Consider the following 22,524-nt stretch of genomic DNA (forward strand, 5'->3'; position numbering starts at 1 on the left):
CAAACAATACCCCATAATGACCATTTGAAAGAAATTTGTTTGAAATCTTTGCACATTTTTAAAATTAAAATTAAAAAGAGAGAAATCCCATGTACAGAAGTATTCACAGCCTTTGCTCAATGCTTTGTTGAAGCACCTTTGGCACCAATTACAGCCTCAAGTCTTTTGAGTATGATACTACAAGCTTGGCACAGCTAATTCTGGGCAGTTTCTCCCATTTTTCTTTACATGACCTCTAAAGCTCCATCAGGTTGGATGGGGAGCGTCGGTGCACAGTTATTTGCACATCTCTCCAGAGATGTTCACTCGGGTTCAAGTCTGGGCTCTGGCTGGGCTACTCGAGGACATTCACAGAGTTGTCCCGTAGCCACTCCTTTGCTATCTTGGCTGTGTGCTTAGGGTTGTTGTCCTGTTGGAAGATGAATCTTTACCCCAGTCTGAGGTCCAGAGTGCTCTGGAGCAGGTTTTCCTCAAGGACGTCTCTGTACATTTGGGCACTCCTCTTTCTCTCTATCCTGGCTAGTCTACCAGTTCCTGCTGCCGAAAACCATCCCCACAGCATGATGCTGCTACCACCATGCTTCTCTATAGGGATTGTATTGGCCAAGTGATAAGTGGTGCCTGGTTTCCTCCGGACATGATAAATTCAAGCCAAAGAATGAAATCTTTGTTTCTGTGAATACTTTCTGAATGTACTGTATCTGCCCAGTGGAGTTGTCTCCAATAATAGCATGAATTCTGTTTTTGAAGTGATTGGCAATCTTTTGAGCAGTGAGTGAATTACTGGGTGAAGGTGTGGTGGTAGAGGAGAGCCAACGAGCACAGGATGATAGAATATTATTGAGAGTGACAAAGTAGGGTTGTTTGGAAGCATGGAGGCAGGAATTGTATTGAAGGAGAGGAGATTTATATAGGGTGAAATCTTGTAGCGATTTGGTTTTACGCCCCAGTCGCTCAAGTGCACGGCTATATCTCTTGAGATTTCTGGTATCATTGGTCTGCCAAGGTTGTAACAGTCGGGGTCTAGGGGAGGTATTCATCAAGTAGGAACTGATCAGGGACCCTTTAATAGAAGGGGAAATTGTCAAAAACCAGACACAGATCAAAAGTCATAAAAGATAATAGATTTTTGGGCAGAAAAGGAGAGCATAAAACAATCAAAATAAACAAAGGGGTCTTAGATAATTTTACCCAAGTGTTTGCATAGGGTCAGTACATAGCGTGGATGTGGTTTAAACATAAATTTCAAGCAGCATTTACCTGCGAAGGAGCAGAGAAGACCGAAGCTGTGTTCAACTGCTTAATACACATGCAAAAAATCACCATTTACATATGCGTGCGGTAATTTTTTTTTATTATTTATTTTATACAAAACTTTTATTTATTTTTTTACCTATCACAAGGGTTTAACATTGTAACAGCATGGGACGTGACAGGTCCTCTTTATGGAGAGAGCTGTGGTCTATTAGACCCCAAATCTCTCTTCTGGCCTGATCGGCTGCTTTCCTGACCAGGTAAACAGAGGCGGAACTGGAAGTGACGGCATACTCCTCGCTTCCTGGGGTCACAGAGAGAGAGAGGAACAACTTTAGTTCCTCCCTCTGTTCTGTGCAGCCGTCGCCGCCGGTCATATCACTCCTAGGCTCCACGATTGTACAACAGAGCTCGGGAAAGGTGGCAACAAGGGGGTGGGACCACCTGCAGAAGTGTTCACTTATGCTGGAAAGGGAATCGCCGGCTGAAAATCTTGGTGCAGGCATCATCTCTGTTATAACCACTGCAACCCCAGGAGGTACCTGAATGTTGTCCTGGTGGCAAGCGGTTAAGTTGTCCCTTTCTTTACCCGAAAGTCTTGTACTCACTCCTCTGTTTACCCTTCTGCGAGATCCCACGAGGATCCTCCGTTGCTCTGCAGGCTGCCATATTCTTGTAGCCTCATGTGCTGAGGAGATCAGCGGCCATCTTGGTAAACCCGGCATGGCCATTTGTGAGTGGAGCCCCTCTTTGTACCCTGGGCTGTTCTTCAGATCCTCCCCTTTGGATTTAAGATTGCTGCTGACACGTGCTGTGCAGACGTTCTGGGCTTCCTGGTGCATCTTTGGTACAGGGTGGTGAGTCTGGGGGTCTCTCTCTCTCTCTCTCTCTCTCTCTCTCTCTCTCTCTCTCTCTCCCTCTCTGCTGGGGGTCTCCAGTGCACTTTGCCTGACCTTTGGGAGGCGATGTAGCGAGGTGGGACCTTTTGTAATTTTTTCAACTTTTACTGACTGGTTCCCCTGGTGCAACATGGACCCTACAGATCATGTCTCCCCATCTGAGCCCCTCAGGGAGGCTGCAGGGCCTTCCGGACCCCGGCTGTCCATCGATGCAATTTTAGCGGTCCTAGAATCATTTGTTTCCCGGGTGGAGGTGACCTTTAATGAGTGCGGTGCTAAGAAACGCCCTCCGCCTACCCCTGCCTCATCTGATCTTTCAGATTCTGAGTCTGAATTAGCCACCGCAGACGCAATGCCTCTTTTGGCCGCAAAGTTTTGCAGGCTGCTGTTTAAGGAGCTTTCTTAGCCTTCCTTGAGGGTGTTTAATGTTTTTTTTTTCAGGAGGGCATCATCTTGTTGTTCTTATGAGTCCTATGTTGCCTGTTTGGCTAGTTTGGCCTTTTGGACTTATTTTGCTGTTCCCACCCATCATTTAATGACACTGCTTTGGGACGTCCCTACTGATATGGATCAGAGACTGCGTCCGTCAATGAACGATAGAGAAAATTGGATTTTTGTCTTACCATAAAATCCTTTTCTCTGAAGTTCATTGACGGACACAGTACCCGTCCCTCTATTTTTGAGTTGGGTTGGTATTTTTTTCTCTGACGCTGCTTTGATACAAAACTGACCTCCTATAGCAGGAAGAGAGAGGGTATACCCCCTGGGACTGCCCATAGGCGTAGCCAGAACTTTTTTCTGCCTAGTGTCCTACTCCTGTAGGGGGCAGCATAACCCTACTGATAAGGATCAGAGACTGCATAGGTCAATGAACTTTGGAGAAAAGGATTTTACTAGAAGACAAAAATCCAATTTTTACTGGGGTGATTGATTTCATATCATTTGACAATCTATTTAAATATCTTGCCAGACTTAGTCATCCACAACCTTCTTTTTGAGGGCTTTAGTGCTCTTAATCTTGGCGTGATTCCTCAACACATTTTTGGCAAACACCAGACCTTAGATAGCGAAATTTTAAATAAGACATTTAAGGGTGTACTTGCGTTTTCATGTAACGCATTCATTTTAGTTTATGAATTATAGGACTATTACACTATGGGGGTTGATTTACTAAAACTGGAGAGTGCAAAATCTGGTGCAGCTGTACATGGTAGCCAATCCCCTTCTAACTTCAGCTTCAATTAAGCTTGTTAAAAAAAAAAAAAAACTGGAAGCTGAATGGTTTCTCTGCAGAGCTGCACCAGATTTTGCACACTACAGTTTTAGTAAATCAACCCCAAGGTCTCATTAATGTATCATTTGTTCAAGTGTACAGTGCTTCAGGAAAGTATTCACAGCACTTTTTTCCACATTTTTATTATGTTGCAGCCTTATTCCAAAATTGATTAAATTAATTATTTTCCTCAAAATTCTACAAACAATACCCCATAATGACAACGTGAAAGACATTTTTTTAAATCTTTGCACATTTATTAAAAAAACAAACTAAAAACTACGTAAGTATTCACAGCCTTTCCTATGACCCTCAACATTGAGCCTAGGTGCATTCTGTTTCCACTGATCATCCTTGGGATGTTTCCACAACTTAATTGGAGTCCGCCTGTGGTAAATTCAGTTGATTGGACATGATTTGGAAAGGCATTCACCTGTCTATATAAGGTCCCACTGTTAGCAGTGCATGTCAAGAGTAAAAACCAAGCCACGAAGTCCAAGGAATTGTCTGTAGACCTCCGAGACAGAATGGTATGGAGGCACAGATTTGGGGAAGGGTACAGAAAACTTTCTGCAGCATTGAAGGTCCCATTGAGTGCAGTGGCGTCCATCATCTGTAAATGGAGGAAGTTTGGAAATAGGACCACCAGGACTCTTCCTAGAGCAGGTCACCTGGGCAAACTGAGCGAGCGGGGAGAAGGGCCTTAGTCAAGGAGGTGACAAAGAACACGATGGTCACTCTTAACAGAGCTCCAGCTTTTCTCTGTGGAGAAAGGCGAACCTTCCAGAAGAAGAACCACCATCTCTGTAGCACTCCACCAATCAGGCCTGTATGGTAGGGTGGCCAGACGGAAGACACTTTTTAGTAAAAGGCACATGACAGCCTGCCAAGAGTTTGCCAAAAGGCACCTGAAGGACTCTTTGACTATGAGAAACAAAGTTCTCTGGTCTGATGAATCAAAAATTGAACTCTTTGGCCAGAATGGTAAGCGCCATGTCTGGAGGAAACCAGACCCCGCTCATCACCTGGCAAATACCATCCCTACAGTTAAGCATGGTGGTGGCAGCATCATGCTGTGGGAATGGTTTTCAGCAGCAGGTACTGGGACACTAGTCAGGGAAAGATGAATGCAGCAATGTAGAGACACATCCTTGATGAAAACCTGCTCCAGAGCACTCAGGACCTCAGACCGAGGTGAAGGTTCATCTTCCAACAGGACAAGGTTGCTTGGCACACAGCCAAGATAACAAAGGAGTGGCTACGGGACAACTCTGAATGTCCTTGAGTGGCCCAGCTAGAGCCCAGATTTGGATCTGATTGAACATCTCTGGAGAGATCTGAAAATGGCTGTGCACCGACACTCCCCATCCAACCTGATGAAGCTTGAGAGGTCCTGCAAAGAAGAATGGGAGAAACTGCCCAAAAATTGGTGTGCAAAGCTTTGTAGCATCATACAGGCTTTAATTGGTGCCAAAGGTGCTTCAAAAGGCTGTGAATACTTATGCACATGTGATTTTTCGTTCATTTTTAATAAATTCGCAAAGATTGCAAACAAACTTCTTTCACATTGTCATTATTGGGTATCGTTTGTAGAATTTTGAGGAAAAAAATGAATTGAATCCATTTTGAAATAAGGCTGTAGCATAACAAAATATGGAAAAAGTGAAGCGCTGTGAATACTCTCCAAATGCACTGTATCATCCTAATCTTTTCAATAAAGATTTAAAGTTTGCCTGTTCAAATATGTTGGAAAAGGCAAACATTTCTATGGGGTGTATTACTTTCTCACTTGACTGTATATACCAGCAACAATTTTTGTAGCACTTTACAAAATAAAACAGTATAGTTACATTACAGTTCAGAACACGCTTTAATAAATTATTTAAATTGGTTGTTAACCTTTTCATATAGCTAGTGAAGTGACTGGCCTCAGATGATACACAGATGAAACAAATCCTCCTACATACAGTGCCTTGAAAAAGTATTCCTACTCCTTGAAACTTTACGCATACATGTGCTGTAAGTTGTGTCTGTCTGTCTGCAGTCTTCTCTTCTTCCATTCAAAGTGCTGAATTTATACAGCTTGTCTGAGCTTCCAGAAAGCAGGGGACAGGGAGCTGAACTTACACTTGGTGAAGGGAACTGATTGGAGGGAAGAGATACAGCACACAGAAACTGAGCCGAGGCTGTCCATCTGCTGGAGATCCCTCCCCGTCACCATGTTTCTCTTGGGGTCAGGAAAACTTCTCAGAAGTGACTGGTGCAGACAGCAGAGGAACAAAGCAGCAGAGAGAAATTACACTTAGTGCTCTTATCTGAGACAAGTACACATTATAGAGGGATTTGCTTTGTTCATATTTTATGTCTGAGGTTTACAACCACTTTAACACAGGGGTCGTTAAACATTGTGCTAAAACTCGAACTTTGCCTCTCACTGATTTTGCCACTACTGTAATGTTAAAATTGAGTCTTAAAAATGGTGGATAACTAAACATCTGCAAGAAATAAAGGGCACACTAAAATAGCTTTTTACATTACTATGCAATTGACGCCTTTCATATCTTTTGTCCTGGTGTGCTGAATCCAGATCAATGTAATTCTCCTAGCTTGAGGAATACTGTTTTCCTCACAATTACTGTTAAACTTTCTACACATTGTTCGCATTGTCAGTATTCTGTTTTATGCTTTCCCACTGCCCTCTTTAATGATGCAGCAGCACAGTGTATTGTCCCATGTCTGTATTTAGTGGAGACCCACGCTGCTCAAGCCAGCTCCTCTGTACAGAGAACTTTAAAGGGAATGTTTTCAGTGAACACATTTTACATTTTCATTGCAGTGGTTATTTTAAGGGCTCTTTCACACAACTGTTGACAGTTCAGGGGCATTAGACTGCGGTGCGCTGTGCAGCACACTGCACTGGCTACTTTAAAAAAAAAAAAAAAAAGCAACTTTATTTGAAGTGTCAATCGTGTTTCCACACAGCAACAGAGTGTGTTGCCGTAAAATTCTGCAGATGATCACACCGGACCTGCCGGTTGTATTTCAGAGGTGGGACACATTTTAAATGGTGTTTTCTCTTACGTCCTCCGACAGTCGCCGCCTCTTCATATTCGTCACTAATGGGGTTATTGACCTTTGCTCCGTAGGAGTAGCTAGGCAACAGAATATATTAATATCAAAGCTTTTAGCATATCCCACCCCCAGGGGGTGGTCCCCTCAGTCCATACCTCCCTGCTTCCTGCATTTCCAACTCAGTTTCTTATGCCTAGCTCAGGAGTATGCAGGCTGTTCCTGTGCTGGGGCTCTCAGTCTCAGCTTCTTTTCTCTTTTTGATTTTATTTGAAGTTTTTTCTCTTTCTTTTACTTAGCTGTTTTATTTTCAGCGTTAGTTCTTCTGATGAAGATGATCGTGCGGTGCTGGGTCTCAGTCTGGCCACCCTGGTTCCCGGGGCTCAGGGCCAGGGGCTTCCCAGCCTGCCATCGAGCGTTCAGCTTAGGTTTTGCCCTGGCACATTGAACGACCCATCCCTGTTCGCTGCAGGGATGCTATCGGTGAGGCGGCTACCTCACTGGACGCCATTGCGGTTTCGCACCGCGGTTCCGTTGCGTCATGCTTGCGACACTCCCTGTCCTCAGTGCAGCGGTTTGGTCGCTGGAGCAGGCTCCCCACGCCATCCGGACTGGTAAGTGTAACTCTATGTGGGGACCTGTCTATTTGGGTGTCAGTCTGGGACTGTGTGACCCTGCATGTCTGTGTGGCTGCTGTGCTCCCTGTCAGTTCCTGTGTGAACTTGCTGCCTGTGTGTGTGGGCTGTGAAGGGGGGGGGGCTCTCCCGCTCTGATGGGTGTCTTTGTGAAGCAGTCAGATTTTCAGCATGCTGTGAGGCGATCGCTGCGGCGATCCGCCATTTTTTTGGGGCAATATCATGGTGGCAGGTCCCGTTGAGGTACTGCACGGCGTTTTTGGCGCCAAACGCCGCCATTTTGAGCGGCGATCGATCCGGCCACATGTCGGCGCCATGTTCTGTTTGCCCTGGGATTCCTCAGCCAAGCGGCCATGTTTGTGTAGCCTTGCATAGGCTTCATAGGGGCGGTCAGTCTTGCATCACTTCCTTTTGCTCTGGGACAGCGATCGGTGCAGCAGCCTGTGTGTTCTCTCCAGGTTTTTATATTTCCTTTTTTCCTTTATTCCCTGCCCAGTTTCTTGTCGCTGTGGGGGTCGGTGTATTCAGTGGGTGCGGTGGGCTACGCTCGCCGCGATCTTAAAGGGGCAGTACCCTTTATTACTTATTTTGCTGGGGCATGGATTCTCAGGATTGCAAGTTTCCTCCCACCCTGGTGGGGGGCCAAGGGGCTGCTGCTTCCCCCGAGGGGGCTGATCTGGCCACTATTGTGGCAAACTTAGCTGCTCAAGTGCAGATGCTGGTGGCTGATCGATCCACAAAACGGCCCAGGGTGTCTATTTCCTCTGATTCAGAGGGCGATGGGGCTGCTATGGCTGGAGTGCCCTTCTCAGGGTCTCACTCATCCCTAGACCTTGTGGGGTCTGACGGGGAGGCTGAGGTGGAAGGGGTTGATAATTCTCCCCCTGGCTCGTCTGAAGAGCTTGCAATCATGGATGAGTTGGTTGCTTCTATCAAACAAACGCTGCATTTGCAGGATGAACCATGTCCTCCTGTTTTGATGTCCTCTTATGGGACGCAAAGGAAACGCAAAACATCGCAGGTTTTTCCTTGCTCTACGGAATTTCAGCGCGCGGTTGATGAGCAATGGCGCAATTTAAAGAAGCCTTTTGCTGTGCCGAGTAGGTTCAAGCTGCGGTATCCCTTTACACCAGCTACTGATGAGCGTTGGTGTGTGCCGCCTCAGGTGGATCACGCGGTGGCGATTTTGAATATATCCACTGCGATTCCTGCTGAGGATACCCCGGTGTTCCGGGACCCGACGGACAGGAGGTTGGAATCTCTGGCCCGTCATGCTTATACGGTTGCTGGCTCTATGCTGAAGCCTATTTTTGCTTCCATTATGGCAGCCCAGGCTATTGCGGATTGGACGCAGGTGCTCAGGCGTACCCTGGTGGCTGACTCTGCCCCGCCGGTGCGGGACCTGCGGGCCCAGGGAGTGGTGGTCCCGGGGCCTCATCGGGACAGATTTCGGGGGTTCTATTCCAATCTGTTCACTGTGCCCAGAAAGGAGGGCAAGGTACGTCTGATTCTGGACTTGAAAGCTCTGAACCGCTTTGTGCGGGTTTGCAAGTTCCGCATGGAATCCCTGCGATCGGTGGTGGCTGCCCTGGTTCCGGGGGAATTCATGGCCTCCATCGACTTGAAGGATGCATACCTTCACATTCCCATCTTCGAGGGTCACCAGAGGTATCTTCGATTTGCCATTGCGGAGGATCATTACCAATTCGTGGCGTTACCCTTTGGTCTCGCTTCGGCTCCGCGGGTTTTCACCAAGGTGCTTGCGCCGGTTCTGGCCTTATTGAGGGCCCAGGGCATTTCTGTCCTGGGGTATCTGGACGATATTCTGATTCGGTCCGCGACCAGTCAGGGCCTGGTGGACGACCTGTCCATCACGATGCAGACTCTGCAGGAATTCGGCTGGACGATAATTTTTCCAAAGTCCACGTTGTGTCCGTCGGTTCGTCTTCCCTACCTGGGGATGATTCTGGACTCTGTTCAAGCGAAGGTCTTCCTGCCGGAAGACAAGCTTCGGACACTTCAGTGCGAGGTCAGGTCCCTCAGGGACAATCAGTGCTCGTCCCTCCGGACGTGTATGAGGTGTCTGGGATTGATGGTTTCGGCCTTCGAGGCGATTCCCTTCGCCCAGTTTCACACACGGGAGCTCCAGGTGGAGGTCCTGGCCAAGTGGGACGGGCGACCGCAATCTCTGGATCTGCGGCTGTCATTGAGCCATCTCACCCGAAGGGGTCTTTTGTGGTGGCTCCAGTCCCCGGCTGTGTCGGGGGGCAAGTCCTTTCGTCCTTTGTCGTGGACGGTGATCACCACGGATGCCAGCCTGTCGGGCTGGGGTGGTGTTCTGGGCGTTCTGTCCGCCCAGGGAACTTGGTCGGAGGAGGAATCCTCCCTTCCGATCAACATTCTGGAATTGCGGGCGATAAATCTGTCTTCTGTGTTGGACGGACAGGCTTCAGGGCCGTCCAGTTCGGGTACAGACGGACAATGCCACAGCGGTGGCCTACATCAACCACCAAGGGGGCACCAGGAGTGCCAGGGCGGCTCGGGAAGTAGCCGACATTCTGTCTTGGGCCGAGACGCACGTCCCGGCGACACTCTGCAGTTCACATTCCGGGGGTGGAGAACTGGCAGGCGGATTATCTGAGCCGCCAGACCCTGGATCAGGGAGAATGGTCCCTTCACCCGGATGTCTTCCAGATGTTATGCGCGAAGTGGGGGTCCCCAGATGTGGACCTGTTCGCGTCTCGTCTAAACAACAAGGTGGAAAGGTTCGTGGCAAGGACGCGCGATCCTCGGGCAGACGCCTTAGACACGTTAGTGGCGCCCTGGCATCAGTATCGCCTGATGTATGCCTTTCCACCGATTCAGCTGCTATCCAGGCTCCTTCGCAGGTTGGCCTTGGAACCGCACACGGTGATTCTGGTGGCACCGGACTGGCCTCGCCGGTCTTGGTACGCAGACCTCGTGAATCTGGCGGTCGACGCTCCGTGGCGTCTGCCACTTCGAGAAGATCTCCTGTCTCAAGGACCGATATTCCATCCTGCTTTACAGTCGCTGGCTTTAATGGCCTGGCTGTTGAAAGCCAGGTCCTGAAGGATAGGGGTCTCTCCCCTGAGGTCATTCCCACTTTGATCAAGGCTAGGAAGGCCTCTTCGGGGAAGATTTACTACCGTACTTGGAAGGCTTACTTTGCCTGGTGTGAGTCCAGGGGGTATTCCCCTCGCTCGTACTCGGTGTCGAGAGTGTTGGCTTTCCTTCAAACGGGCGTGGACCAGCGTTTGGCGTTGGCCACGATTAAGGGTCAGATTTCTGCGCTGGCCGTTCTCTTTCAACGCCCTGTGGCGTCTAACTCTTTGGTTAGCACCTTTGTTCAAGGGGTGCAACATTTGGTCCCTCCTAGGAGGGAGCCTTTGCCTCCATGGGATTTGAACCTTGTTCTGTCCGTGTTGCAACATGCTCCTTTTGAAAATATCAGGGAGATCTCGTTGTCTCTGTTGTCCAAGAAGGTTTTCTTCTTAGTGGCGATCACTTCGGCTCGCAGGGTGTCGGAGTTGGCGGCCTTGTCCTGCAAATCTCCGTATTTGGTGATTCACTTGGATAAGGTGGTCTTGCGACCTAACCCATCTTTTCTTCCGAAGAGGATCTCGGAATTTCACCTCAATGAGGATATTTTTCTGCCTTCGCTTTGCGCGAAGCCTAAGCATCCGAAGGAGGTGGCTTTGCATTCCTTGGATGTTGTTAGGGCGATCAGGGTTTACCTGTCTTCGACTAAATCCTTTCGCAAGTCTGATTCTCTTTGTCCTTCCTGAGGGACCTTGGAAGGGCATGGCGGCGTCGGCTGCGACCATCGCCAAATGGATCAGACCGACCATTGTGCAAGCCTATGCTTTGAAGGGGAAGGTTCCTCCTTTTCCTGTGAAGGCGCACTCTGCCAGATCTCGGAGTACGTCTTGGGCCTATCGTCATCAGGCTTCTGTGGCCCAGGTGTGTAAGGCGGCGACTTGGTCGTCCGTTCACACTTTCTCGAAATTTTACAAAGTGGATGTTCAGGCATCGGCAGATGCTTCCTTTGGCCGCAAGGTTCTTAGTGCGGCAGTGCCTTAGGGTCCCCTGTTTGGGCCCTTAGTTGTTGGGGTGTTTTTACCCCTAGGTTACTTGTTTTTTCCTGGGTTGTTGCTCCTGTTGAGCACGTTTTTTTCCTGTTGCCCAGTTGGTTCTCTTACTTTGGTAAGGTTCCTTTCTCTGATGTGGGTACTGCGTTGCTTTAGGCGTGGCTGCTTTTTTCCCACCCCTCATGTCTACACTGCTATGGGACGTCCCCATTAGTGACGAATATGAAGAGGCGGCGACTGTCGGAGGACGTAAGAGAAAACGGAATTTTTGTAAAATCTTACCTGTAAAATTCCTTTCTCTGAGTCCTCCGACAGTCGCCGCCCCCGCCCCTCTTTTGGGGTTTGTTTATGTACTCTACTGCTATGCTACTGAAACTGAGTTGGAAATGCAGGAAGCAGGGAGGTATGGACTGAGGGGACCACCCCCTGGGGGTGGGATATGCTAAAAGCTTTGATATTAATATATTCTGTTGCCTAGCTACTCCTACGGAGCAAAGGTCAATAACCCCATTAGTGACGAATATGAAGAGGCGGCGACTGTCGGAGGACTCAGAGAAAGGAATTTTACAGGTAAGATTTTACAAAAATTCCGTTTTTTTTTTATGTCACTTTTGCATGCTCACTGTTCTCTATTGTTGTATTGCTTAAAGCAGTATTAAACCCAAAACCAAAAATGTAATGCATTTTAGCTTACCAATCATTAAACGTGGTGACTGCATTCGTTTATTTTTTTTAGACTTTCCCCCCCCCCCCTCTGTTTTCACCTAGTTATTTGGCCAGTAACCGTAAACCGCATATTTTGAGCATAGTCATACGTCTGTGTGCATGAGGCCTAAATCCTACAATCTTCTTGAATAAAAACACAGAGAGTTTGTAATTCAATGCAAAGATTTCATTTTTTTTAACAGTTTTAAAGGAGATCTATATTCACATCATACACCTTCCTTTTATAGCACCAACTAAGAGCTTTAGGCCCCTTTCACACGGTTCCATTCCGTCGACGGAGCCGTGCTGCTCAGCGGGGGATCGATCTACCGATCCCCGCTGAGCAGGCGGATGACGGCTCTGTCTCCTCTCTGTGTGCGGAGACGGAGGTGTCAGATCCCCACTCTCCTCTATGGGGGAATCGGATGAGAACGGACCGCCTGTCCGTTTTCATCCGATCTGCCAGACGGATGGAAAATAGGGTTTCCATCCGTCCGGATTTGACAGACAGGATCGGATCATTTTTTTTTTTTCTCAGCAGCCTGCAGGGCACTGCTCTTGTGATCAGCAGATTGCGGATGCAATGTCAGGCTCCTGCAGGCATGTATTGAAAGTTGTAGGAAGTGTTTTCTACGAAGGTGCTGGCCTGCGCCCTTGCAGTTCATTGTGAACCACAAGCCGTCTACTGTAGTGAAAGACAGGACTTTGTAGATTATTCATTCCTGTGAAAGAATGACGTATCTGTGTGGGTAGAGCCCCATGCAGCTGCACTGCTTTTAAAATGTGACCGCAAGTATGGAGAGAGGAACCCCTGCCCTCTGTCACAAGGGAAGAACAGGGGCTTGGAGGTGCTGAAGCATGTTACACGTTACATGCTCCAAAAGGTGAACCTGGCCTTTAAGTAGGTAAAACAGGGAAGTGTGGGGGAAAGTGATAAAATATGGGTCAAGGGGTGGGCGAGTAAGAGGCTTTCCCTACTCACTTTCCCTGAATGGGCAAAGTGATTAGGTCTCCTAGAGCACTTTTAGGTCTGATGTAATCAGAATGTAGATGCATCAGAACTAAAGAGGAGATGCTCTGCACTTTCCAGTTATAACAGGTGTCACTGGTATAAAAATGTTTTGTATTCTTCCCCATGTGTTTGAGTTGTGACTACTTTATCATATCTATTCCTGGCTACCTTTCTGTTTTCAATTTCTTTCCTTGTATAGCTTAAATGAGAAATGGTTTCTCTGAGAGCTGCACCAGCTCCACATCTGTGTTGATGTAGCCTGTTAAGCACATAGCTACCTTTGAACAATAAGCACATTTGTTGTACAAGTCGCAATGATTTATGTGTGTGATCATAGTTAAGGATCTCAAAGCGAACAGGTGCTGATACATAACTCAAAAGCTGAGATCAATTTTTTTTTTGTAATGGCAATATGTGTTTCTTTACAAGAGACCTATTTATCCTTTTGAGATTGGAATATGAGTGATTGAGGGAAAGTGGATCTCTATGAATGCTGTGCACGTGGATGGAGAAGATGGCATTTTATATAGTGTGGGTGTGTTGGCTCGGGGGGGGGGGGGGGTTCAGGGTAAAGGGCAAATCCACCAGAAGGGATTTCAGTTGTGAGGATGTTGTACTCCTGGCAAAGCACGTTTACCCTCCTGACCCCCCCGCCCGCCCCAAAAAAAAAAAAATCATATTTTTCCTTTAGCTATTTAGATATCTCAAATTCTTGTCTCCCTAGCATAGTTTAAAGCTCTTTTCTTGCCCGCGCCAGTGTTTACACCCATCAACTTGGTTTTCCCTGTCATACAATTAAAAATCGGCAAAGTGACTCTTTAGTAATGACTTTAATGTTTCGGAAAGGAAAAGGAAGCTAAACCCCTCACAATGTTTGGAGCCCCCTTAAGCTTCTGCCATAAGTATGACAAGTATGTCCAGCTTGTTAACATTACGAAGTACCCTTATCCAGATATGGCGGTGTTTCCCCTTTGTTGCTTTGTCATCGGCCCTTCCATCCTTGCTCGGTCGTCCTCTGAGAAACCTGGTGATTTCTTGTCTCCATTTACCCCTCTTGGCTAATAATGACCCTATGGTGACAGGAAAGAGGTGACCGGGCTCAAGGGCAGCGTGGATGGTAAGTGACATAATCTCTGCTTACCATTGCAACGTCAGGCACACACAGCAATAATTTAGGTTCTGCCCATACAATCCATCCATTTTATGCCTTGTCACACTACAAAGTTCCTGAAAAAAATCTGATTTGTGTTGGGCAACCTTTAACCCCCTTAGCGGTATCCCCGAGCGTGACTCGTTGTGGATTTTTTATGCTACTATCGGTATCCCCGAGTCACGCTCGGGGTGGATGTGCTGAGCGTGCAGCGGTGTGTCTTACTCCTGGCGATCCAGTGATGATCTCCCACTGCTGTGATTGCCAGCCGAGATCCCCGCCGCTCGTCCGTCGGTCTGATGAGTTCCTGGTTCCGTTCCTGCAGCAGCAATGGTGCATGGGAGCGGAACTGGGAGGGAAATTCAAATGTTGCACAAAACACATTACATATATTATTTATGTATGTATGTATGTGTGTGTATGTGTATGTATATATATATATATATATATATATATAATATAGAACACGTGAATTATAATCTAATTTTATTATATATATATATATGTGTGTGTGTGTTGTATAATAAAATTATATTATTTATTCGATTATAATTCATGCGTTTGTGTTTCAAATTTATCACATCTGGGATGTCTACTAGAGTCTTGTTTTGGTCAGGTTTAAGTCAGTATTTACTAAGAATTGTAGGCCTATAATACATAACGCCAAATTTCCATGCAAACAATTGTACCGCTTTTGGTATGTAATTCCTGACATCCTACCGCCAGGGAGGTTAAAGATGAATATTTTTTTGGGCTACAGAACCATATACGTTATATATTTTTTAAATTTTATACCGTTATCTGCTACATATTTTCTTCGCTGTGCCCCCTCTAAGCTTCCAATTTCCACCCTCAGCTGCTGTCTTACCTCTCAAGACAGGGGACGTCTGGATAGACTGAGAACAAGAAAAAACAGAAGGTGCGCTCTCTGTTTTTTCTTGGGCTCTGTAAAGTTGACTGCAGCCTTAGCTACACACAAGTTGCACCACCCACCTTCCCACGACCCCATTATGCAGCACATTCTGAGAATGTTCAGTGGAGCAGTTGAATGAAAGTGCTCTCCTACCCATTCACAGAATGTCATGCATTGTGCGATTGTAGTAAGACAAGTTCTGTCAAGGACAAGGAGCGCAGAAGGGGATGGGAGAGTGGTGCAACTTTTTTGTGAAAAAGAGGAGGATTTCTTTGAAAAGCACCCTGCTGTGACCTGAATCCCTTGGTGATGGCTTCGGCGTGGTGGAATTACTGTCACTAGGACATTCTGTGGCTGCATCAGTCATGAAGAGCTGGCACCTTCTCAGTGGTCTGAATGCTGAGCTATGGACTGATCCTCTGTGCAGCTCGGGACTGTGCACTGACAGCAGTGCATGGTGTTGTCCAATATAATTTCCGGTGCTCCTTATTTTTGGCAGTAGGATCTTTTTACATTCAAATGAAGACCTGCATTGATTACTACATAAGAGCAGTGACGCTTCCTTTCCCTTCCCTCTCTTTCAACTTTTTTCTGTAGCTAAGGCTTTTACAGCAGTCGCTGAGGACGGTATCTGACACAGAAGAAATAACCAAACAAATGTTTTGCTTTTAAGTGTTGCTTAACCACTTGACCACCGGAGGATTTTGCTGTCTTCCGTCCAGGCCACTTTTTGCCATTCGGCGCTGTGCGACTTTAACTGACAATTGCGCGGTCGTGCGACGCCAAACCCAAACGAAATTTACGTCCTTTTTTTTCCCACAAACGGTGCTTTCTTTTGGTGGTATTTGATCACCTGTGCTATTTTTCCTTTTTGCGCTATAACAAAAAAAGAGCGTTTATTTTGAAAAAATAACAATATTTTTAACATTTTTTTATATGAAATCCCCCCCCCAAAAAATGTAAAAATCTATTTTTTTTTTAATTTTTGGCCAATTTGTTTTCTGCTACCTATGTTTGGTAAAAAAAATCGCAATAAGCTTATTTTGATTGGTTTGACATTACTACAGTAATCAGTGCTATATATATGCACTGTTACTGTAAAAATGACACTGGCAGTGAAGGGGTTAATTTTATTGGAGAGGGAGGGGTTAATGTATGCCTGGTGCTTACTGACGTGTGGGGGGGGAGGTGACTGAGTGACAGAAGGACAGATCGGATGTCCAGCTATGCTGAACACTCCGATCTGTCAGTCCCTGTCACTATGGAGATCCGCCCGCTCTGTTTACACTCACTAGATTCCCCGACGATCGGGGCAGAGCAGCGGCGATCGCCGCTGCTCCTCCCCTGGCCCGACTCCCGCTGTGAATGAAAACAGCGGGAGCGCGCCTCCGGCGGCGCGCGAGCGCTGCCTACAGGGGGAAGAGTCCAGCGACGTAGGTCTACGTCGCTGGACTAGAACGAGCCACTTTGCCGCAGTACGCTCCATGTGAGCGGTCGGCAAGTGGTTAAAGCAGAATGTTACCCATAACGAGTTGATAAAAAAAATGTCCTTTAACAAAGAACATACATTACTAATTATGCTACCATACTACTTTGGTCTGACTTGGATATGACTTGAGGTCCATAGACCTCAAGATTACACAGGCATTGCCTCAAGTTGCGTTAGACACGTGACTTTCGAGTTGCACAAGTGTGAAAGGGGTCTAAGTTCCACTTTACGATTTACTGCTGTTTGGGGGCTCTGGGCTTCAGCAAAATGGCAGTCTTCAGCAAGAAGAAAGTTGATATGGGTAAAGTTCCTTTTTTTAAGGCTGTCAGCAGATCGGCCACTACAAGCTCAGCAGTGTTTAGAAATGCCTAAAATCGTAAAGCAACTGTGAATGTGTAGAGTAGGGTGAGACAGTGTATTACTCAATTTCAAACTATATAGGCACTTATTTTTAATGTTTTTCATAGCTACCTGCAAAAGGGACCAGCCTGACGGGAACTAGCAGGACTTAATTTTCTTCCTAAAGTTCCACTTTATTTATCTTTCAGCTTTCCTATACAGTTATATGCAGGCAGCATAGTGTTGGCTCCTAGTTTTGTGTGGTATTTATCTGGTTTGAAGGGTTAGAACATCTGGTAGTTTTTTTTTTCTTTGTAGCATTGAGGAAAATAGACTCCCTTCCTGTTCTGATGATAGCTTCTTGCATTTCCTGTCCCAACTATAAAGTAAAGGGAAATCCTTTACTCCCCTTTACGCTCATCTTGGTAACAACAGTAATATTCTAGATTTCCTTTCACTCTCTACTATAGTGACTGGGCTCATCCAATTATAAAAGAGGAAATCAATACTTTGTGGTCAAAGATGTGTGATACCTAACATCAAACGGTAGAGCTTAAAGGATATGGCCACTCGTTTTTCTTTTTAAGGGCTTTTTGGCCCAATTTTATTAAAAGAAAGTACACATGGGTAAAAGTTGGCCCATTTTCTATTTACCCGGCCAATGCCGCCCAACATTTGGCCTGTGTGTATAGGGCTTTAGAGATAAGTGTATCTAGCAGGTTTAAATTGCCATGATCAGTCATGAGAAGAACACATTTAATCAAAATGATCTGAGCTCCTCAACTGTTAATACATATTTCAAAACTCCCCCAGTAAGGGTCCATGCACACCAGCCAGTGCTTTATAATGCAGCGTTTTTTTTGCCGTATAGTCCGGCAGGAATCCTCACCGCTCTGTATCCCACTCTGTTTTTATTTTATTATTTTTTTTCACACAGGCATTTGATAAAGTTCAACTGGCCGTCCTGTGCTGCTCTGAAAACAAAAAGTGCATGATTGCCATACACCACTGCAACACAGTGGTGTGAATTGAGCACACAGGAGACCAGGCATTTTGCCTTGTCATGCAGCAGGACTTTGCTTGAATAACTGCCCAGAGCAGCACCGCATCTGGTATAAATGGAGCCTTAGGCTTGGTTCACATATGTGCGGCCGCGGCTTAATAGGGAAAATCTGCATCCAATTTGCATATACAGTATCTCACAAAAGTGAGTACACCCCTCACATTTTTGTAAATATTTTATTATATCTTTTCATGCGACAACACTGAGAAAATTACACTTTGCTACAATGTAAAGTAGTGAGTATACAGCTTGTATAACAGTGTAAATTTGCTGTCCCCTCAAAATATCTCAACACACAGCCATTAATGTTAAAACCACTAGCCACAAAAGTGAGTACAACCCTAAGTAAAGAAGTCCAAATTGGGCCGAATCAGCCATTTTCCCTCCCTGGTGCCATGTGACTTGTTAGTGTTACAAGGTCTAATATGTGAATGAGGAGCAGGTGTGTTAAATTTGTTATCGCTCTCACTCCCTCACTGGTCACTGGAAGTTCAACATGGCCCCACATGGCAAACAACTCTTCAGGATCTGAAAAAAAAAAGAAAAACTTGTGGCTCTACATAAAGATGGCCTAGGCTAAAAGGAAATTGCCAAGACTCTGAAACTGAGCTGCAGCATGGTGGCCAAGACCATACAGCGGTTTAACAGAACACTCAGAACAGGCCTTGCCAATGGTCGACCAAAGAAGTTGAGCGCACTTGCTTGGCGTCATATCCAGAGGTTGTCTTTGGGAAATGGACGTATGAGTGCTGCCAGCATTGCTGCAGAGGTTGAAGGGGTATGGGGTCAGCCTGTCAGTACGCAGACCATACGCCGCGCACTGCATTAAATTGGTCTTCAAGGCTGTCGTCCCAGAAGGAAGCCTCTTCTAAAGATGATGCACAAGAAAGTCTGCAAACCGTTTGCTGAAGACAAGCAGACTAAGGATATGGATTACTGGAACCATTTCCTGTGGTCTGATGAGACCAAGATAAACGTATTTGGTTCAGATGGTATCAAGCGTGTGTGGCGCCAACCAAGTGAGGAGTATCATGGTCTGGGGCTGCATGAGTGCTGCAGGCACTGGGGAGCTACAGTTCATTGAGGGAACCATGACCCTGAACCAACATGAAATGTGACATACGGAAGCAGAGCATGATCCCTTCCCTTCTCTCTAAAACAGTACCACCTCGATTGTGGTTCCAAGAGGTACCATACCGGTACCATATCCCACAACCCTTTGCATGCACTCACTACTAGCCACTGATTGGTCAGAGAATCGTTGTTATCCCACCCACTTAACTTTAGTACTACTTTAGTGGAAAAGCAAACCGTACCGAACCGTACCATGCGGTACCAGCAGTGGAAAAGCAAACCGGGCCAAGCAGGGCCGAGTGGAGCCGAGCCGGTACTTGCAGTAGAAAAGTGCCATAAGGCACTATTTCAGAGGACCAGGGATGCTGCTCTAGCCTCACTGCAGCTGGTATCTCTGTCCCCTACACACAGACTTGCACAACTGTTCTTTTACATAGAACATACCACACCAATGAAAACATGGCACCACAGAGACACCCCCAACTGTCCTAAATGCAATGGAGAACCAGCCAATTAAATTCACATGCTGTGGAGGTGCCCAAAATTCCATGGGTACTGTAAAGGAGCTATAACTACTGTATATTACTCCAGGAGACCCTTGCAGGAAATAGTTATCAGTTTGCTGAGTATGGTAGAGAAGGCAGCTTTACCTGTGAATACCTATGCTACTATTGTGCAAAATAAAGGGTGCACTGATAAACTTCGTAAAGCCGCTACCAAGAGATTGTGCTTAGGTGTATGTGAAAAATATTTGGTGCGCTAAACTTAAAATATGTCCTAAATCAATACACATTAGACACTTGCCACAATGGTGCAAATTGTGAATAAATCATATATGCGAAATAAGTCCAAAAATAAAGTCCATCAATATGTAAATAACAACGTGCAAAAATAATCTGTTAGACTTCTGTGACTTCTATGATGATATACAGTGCTGTAACTCAATTCAATAACTGTGACATCCACGTGAGACGATCCCCACCACCAGCAGGTTAATCTTCTAACCAGATAAATCTATATAGTAGCGTGAGTGGTCCACATGAAACAAAACCAACTTATATTCCCATGCACCTTCACCCGGCATGTGAGCACACTAAAAGTCGCTTATCAGATGCCAGATGAATTAGGCATTGGGAACAGAGCTCTCCTCACTCCAGAATATAGCCTATAGCTGATTAACGATCATAAGGTTCATGGATGGGTGGTGTTCTATCTCCTTTTTACTCCGCAAATCGCATGTGTGAAAAGATTCACATGGATCGACAATGGTGCATTACCCCCGGTTTATTAAATAAAAGTAGGCAGTCACACTTGCATGTATCCAAATGTTCACTGGCATGTATCTAATTGAGCCTGTAGAGCTCCCACTTCCGGCTGCAGCACGGACGAATGGGATGACGCGAGTGACGGCGTGACACGCCCCCTCTCTGACCCGTTTCCTCTGACGAGACCTCCACCGAGATAGGAGGGCTATGCTACTATTGGGGTACTATTTCAAGCCTGTATATTAATCACCCAGAAGTGGCTATCCCCACCCGTCAACATTGGATGATTGGAAGACCCAATTTAAAGTATAGCTAATAAATTTTTTTTTTTTTTAAAGTTTTGAATGGAGGGTAGAAGGATTAGAACACCTGTCACTTTTTATTGCTGTCTCTGCCCCCCATTAGGGGGATTATATTTGTCCTGTTTGCCGATAAGTAAAAGAAAATAGCACATTTTGGGTTTTCCCTAGAATAGTGATAGAGAGTAAATCTTCCAATGGGGGGACTAGTTCTGGTGGTGTTGGGGGACCCAAGAGATTCCCTTCATTTGCAGGGATTTCCTCTCACTTCCTGATTTGGCGATACCTCCTAAATGCTTGTTAAAATGTACTGTACTAAAAATACTTTAGAAAAAAGGGTGACCTATTAATATTATGTGGCGTTTGCCATCTGTAAATTGATTTGTATTTGTCAGTATTAAACACACATTTACTGTTAAGGGCATATGATTGAATTAAACGTTTTTCAACAAATTGGGTTTGTTTTCAAAAGCCATCTTTGAACACAACTGAAACTATACAGATGTGTAAATGTTGTCCATAACTGGAATATTGTGTGGGAGAAAAGGTCTTTTTTGTCTTTTTCTTCGTTTTTTTTTTTTTTTTCTTAATGCTTTGTGTCCTGTAAATGGACATTTAAACCATTGTGTTTGGTCTGAATGATCACTCTTCTTTTCTCTGTTGCTCTACCATGGTGGTCTCCGAACTTTAGCACTTTTGCTAGCTTTTATCTGACCCTTGGGGCACTATTCCTGCCAGTGATATACACCACTATTCCTCCCACTGACACCGACAATGGGGCTTATTTTTTCCACTTGTACTGATGATAGGGTACTATTACCCCCACTAATATCAATGATGGGGCTACTACTACTACTACTAACCATAAACTCTGAGGCAATTATTATTCTAACTGAAGCTGGGCCCTGGACTGTTTCTGCTCTCACTGGCCACAATCCGGCCCCCCTAAAGTCTGAAGCACAGTAAACTGGTCTTTTATTTAAAAAGTTTAGAGACCCCATGCTCTACCGCGTTGCCTTTGTCAGCAAGGAACATCCTAATGACATCCCTTGTGTTTATTAAAGCATGTGACCTGGAATGGGTTATTTGCAGATTTTCACCTGTCCTCCAAATATTGGGAGACTGGGTCGCATCCTGTATATATGACTACTACAACCCCAGCATGTGGAGTTGGCACCAGATCTTACAAATGTTTCCAGATATGCCATTTGTTCATCTCACAATTCAGAAATATTTAGGGGCCATACGGCTTTAGTGCAGGACGGGGCAACGTGTTCACAAAATAAATAAAGGTACTTGCACATAACTGAAATGAAATAATTGGTTTGCAGACTCGTAGCTGCCAGTTTATGGCACATAGATGTGTTAAACAAGACAGGATTGTTGCTTTAGTTTACACATTGCACTCTAGCCCATGTAATTAATGGCCTTTTCTGCATGTAATATGCTCTAATGAAAAGTAATACATACTTTTGGTTTGGATCTGATAATTATGCTGGTTGTTGTTTTCATATTGCTTTTTAATGTCTCTTCCTGCACAGATGATAGCCGGACGGTGAGCCAGCTGGATGAGTTTCAGGAGTGCCTATCCAAATTCACCAGATATAATTCTGTGCGCCCTCTTGCCACGCTCTCCTATGCCAGTGATCTATACAATGGTTCCAGCATTGTGTCCAGGTAAGATTAACATTCCATCCTAGCATACTTGTTGCTGCATGGAAATGGAACAGTACTCCAGATTTCTGATGTGAACTGTTGGGTGTGAGTGGGTTAAATTTCCCTGTTGCTTCAAACCTATTTCAAGTTAAATAAGCTGCAGAATCCTATTTAAACACTTTTTTATGTCTTAAGTGAGAGCAGTACAGCGATTTGTCATTTGCTTGCAGCATTGCATTGACAGAATGACAGATTTATCACTGTTTAGATGCCGTTGGATTTATTTACAGATTTATTAGTGCGCCAAAGAAATTTTTCTT

At 45.6% G+C, this 22,524-nt stretch overlaps 1 protein-coding gene across 1 annotated transcript in view; it reads left to right on the plus strand.

Annotated features, from left to right (window-relative positions):
- The window catches only part of COP1 (COP1 E3 ubiquitin ligase), a 530,087-nt gene that overhangs the window by 187,047 nt on the left and 320,516 nt on the right, over positions 1-22,524 (plus strand). The window contains exon 11 of the mRNA XM_082264749.1: positions 22,090-22,225. Within this exon, the coding sequence (XP_082120875.1) occupies positions 22,090-22,225 (136 nt within the window). The remainder of the gene's footprint in view (positions 1-22,089; positions 22,226-22,524) is intronic.

Source organism: Pelophylax lessonae (genome assembly GCF_965119305.1).
Source record: "Pelophylax lessonae genome assembly, chromosome: 8".
NCBI classification, from domain to species: domain Eukaryota; kingdom Metazoa; phylum Chordata; class Amphibia; order Anura; family Ranidae; genus Pelophylax; species Pelophylax lessonae.